The sequence below is a fragment of the Micropterus dolomieu genome, linkage group LG02 (assembly GCF_021292245.1).
Source record: "Micropterus dolomieu isolate WLL.071019.BEF.003 ecotype Adirondacks linkage group LG02, ASM2129224v1, whole genome shotgun sequence".
Taxonomy (NCBI): Eukaryota; Metazoa; Chordata; class Actinopteri; order Centrarchiformes; family Centrarchidae; genus Micropterus; species Micropterus dolomieu.
Window position 1 is genome coordinate 17,086,931 of NC_060151.1, and position 3,174 is coordinate 17,090,104.

Below are 3,174 nucleotides of genomic sequence, written 5' to 3' on the forward strand. Positions count from 1 at the left end.
TCTGATGTAATATTAGAGATGAGATAAAACATTACCTCGCCTTCACCAGCTTCAATGTGAATGTTCTAACATGCATCAATAATTATAATACAATATACATTTTTCTGTAATGGGTCATTCTGAATGATAAGTAATTTTACTTTTGGTGAGTTAAGTACTTTTTGATGCTAATACATGTGAACTTTTTACTTAAGTAGCCCATAAGATCTAAGTACTTCTTTCACCATTGGTCCCTTGTGATGTATTTGTTGGTTTCTATGAGCTTGATGTTTTTACTTATAACGTTTACTATCTTAAAACCCAACTTTCTGTCTTGCATGCCCTTGGTAGGGAGGACGCTTGGGAGTCCCTGAGAGTGTGTGAGCGTCCTGCAGGGCAACCATAGACTGTGGGCAAAATTCTGCACTGTACACTGACGGTCAGCTCTGTCTTACAGCGCCCCCTGATGGCTTCTTTTTGTCATTACACTCACTTCTCGCAGCAAATAGTTAGGGTTGAGTGAGCATCATCCGTTCTGTGTCTTCTTATATACAGTCTATGCCTGTGTTGGTCGATAAGGTCCGATCCGTCCAGAAGCCTGCTGTGTGTTCAGGACGAGCAAAGCAAAGGGACAACCCGAACCCGTACATTGATTCTATCCGGAGCGGTAGGTACCGAGCACCTCTGTGGTTGTTGTTGTTGTTTTATTCCGTTACTCAGACCCATGTTGCTCAGCTGAAGTAACCCCCCGCCCTGAAAACAGAGGACGGAGTCGTGACTGTTTTAACGTTTTTGTATTTGTAACATTGCAGCAGCTTGTAGAAACTTAGCATCCTGGTTAATACTGCAGCACAGAAGATGTGTCGCAGTTGTTCTGGCTCCTTCTTTGTTTTGCAACGTCGGATGAGCTAATGATGCTATCAGGCTGGTGAAGGCTACACAGGCAGGGAGCTGCGTAACGTTAGGCTCTCTGACTTCACATTAACGCAGGGTACAGAGTATGGGTTAATCGTGCTCTTCTGGGCTGAAAACGTACTTTAGATTATTTAAGAGGCATTCAGGGTTTACATTGTGTGCATAGATTGTCTATAAGGCCCAACAGTAATGCAACAATGACCTGCTGCTGCTGCAAAAAAGAAGAACAAGAAACTGCTCCATCACTGATGATAGTATGAGGTCATTTACTGGGTCGTCATCAATTATTAAACAAACGAGCACAACATAATGATAATAAGGATTTAGGTCATTTACAACATGGCATTCATTTTTCTTTAAACTGGGAGGTTTGAATTGACTTTATAAAGATAATGATGTTTATGGTTTATCATACCGTTATTTATTTATTATTGTCAAACTGATCTCAATTATTGAATTGCATAGTCATATTACATATAGCCCAGCATTAAACGTACAGGCATAATCCATATTAAGAAAACAAAAACATCTTTAAAACATTCACTAAATAAATAATGCCATATTTATTTTGAAAAGTTAAAACCTAGAACATGACTGCATGCTTTGGGCACTAATGGAAAGTGTAAGCAGAGGAAAGTTATTTAGCTTTAACATGCACATACACCTATATAAATCCTTAATTGGCAATTAGTTAAAGGATTTCTTCTTCTTCTTTTTTAATACTTTAGTTAATTTGACTTCTACAGTATTATTGTCTTTGCTGATTAATTATTTATGATTGATCAGAGCACATTTGTGAACATTAATATGGTGCCAGAGTTGCGCCCATCATCTTCTAGTAATACTTTAGTGAAACCTGGGCAGTCCTAAAATTATAGTGTGCTGTAAACGTGCAGTGCACATATACACCACATAGTTATCTCTAGAAGCTAATGTGATTCCCCTTCAAAATAATAGAACATTTGAGAAATTAGGAAGGCAAAGTATGACGGCAATAGTATCTGACATGCTGATGAGCTGGTATTGCCTAATGTATCCTAGCCAGATAGAGCTCCCCCAGTAATCACTTCGAGATATTAATAAAAAAAACAGTGAGCCACCTGCTGCCAACAAGAGGCAATAACCCTGTGGTAGCACATAAAGTGCACTAATTGACCCACTGCTCCATGATTACTCGCATTGATTTTCATTGTTCTCAAGTGTTCTTAATTTATTTGTGTATCAGTTGTGATCGTGTTTCATTGATGTTATTGATACCGACTTATTTCTCAGCCGTATGTCTTTCTGCATCTTATTGTCTTTTTTTCCAGTCATCCCGTAATCTACTTGCCACGTTTGTAGGAGTACGCACTGATAACTTGACTCAGATCAGTGCCACCATGCGTTCCTCGACCACATCTGCTGCTCTGCTGTGTCTGCTGGCGGGGGCTGTGGGAGCCATTCAGACCCCCCAGACAGGTGAGGGTCCCGGCCTGGAAGCCAGATGAGCATGCAGAGCTCTGACAATGGTGTAGTCCGAGCTGTAGAGAGAGAAAAGAGAAGTTAGGAGTTAAAGGAGGTCAAGATGGCAGCACGTCGAGTATGTACATTGTCAGAATTAGAAAAGAAGAAAGCACTGAGTGGATGCCATGTTTTAAAGTACTTCAAGATGGTGGGTTTATCAAATAAAGTAGGAGCTTTAGCCTCATTTGATGAGATGCTGCATTTTTGGGTTAGTTTAGTTGTGTTTCTAGGTTGGATTTCTGTTTTATTTCTGCCTTATTTCAAGGTAGAGTCACACAGTCCCTCTTAAGTTATCGGGTTACATTTAGCATAATGTCTTTATGATGAGTACTGTGTTGTTTATTTATTCATCAACCAAAGAAGCAAAGAATGTGTTTTGTTATTCTATGAAGCAAACTCGTTGTAGTATTTGTTTGGCAAACTGGTACGATAGCCTAATCAATCAATTGAAAAAAATCAATCCTGTTACTTTACAAGCAGGAGATCTGTGCAGGTCCAAGTCTCTTTATTGGCAAGCAGCTAAATCTGTTTAGGCAAACAGGTTAAAACCGAAGTCTGCAGTTCAGTCTGTTGTGGATGAACCAGCTGAGATGTTAATTGTTCCTCTAGTGTTCTTGGACAAGCAGCAGGCGAGCGCGGTGATCTCCCGTCAGAAGAGGAACGTTGATGGCAGTAACCCGCCTTCCAGCTTGGAGCAGATTTGCATGGAGAAAGTGTGCACCTACGAGCAGGCCAGAAGTGTCTTCCAGGACACGTACCGCACAGTGAGCCCCAGTC

At 40.5% G+C, this 3,174-nt stretch overlaps 1 protein-coding gene across 2 annotated transcripts in view; it reads left to right on the forward strand.

The window, feature by feature from the left end:
• Positions 1–469: 469 nt before the first annotated feature.
• The window catches only part of proza (protein Z, vitamin K-dependent plasma glycoprotein a), a 10,475-nt gene continuing 7,770 nt past the window's right edge, over positions 470–3,174 (forward strand). Inside the window, exons 1-3 of one of the 2 annotated variants that reach the window (XM_046029072.1) lie at positions 470–646; positions 2,205–2,352; positions 3,007–3,161. In XM_046029072.1, the coding sequence (XP_045885028.1) occupies positions 2,274–2,352; positions 3,007–3,161 (234 nt within the window). In that variant the 5' untranslated portion in view covers positions 470–646; positions 2,205–2,273. The remainder of the gene's footprint in view (positions 647–2,204; positions 2,353–3,006; positions 3,162–3,174) is intronic. The other variant, XM_046029063.1, reaches the window with a different exon arrangement.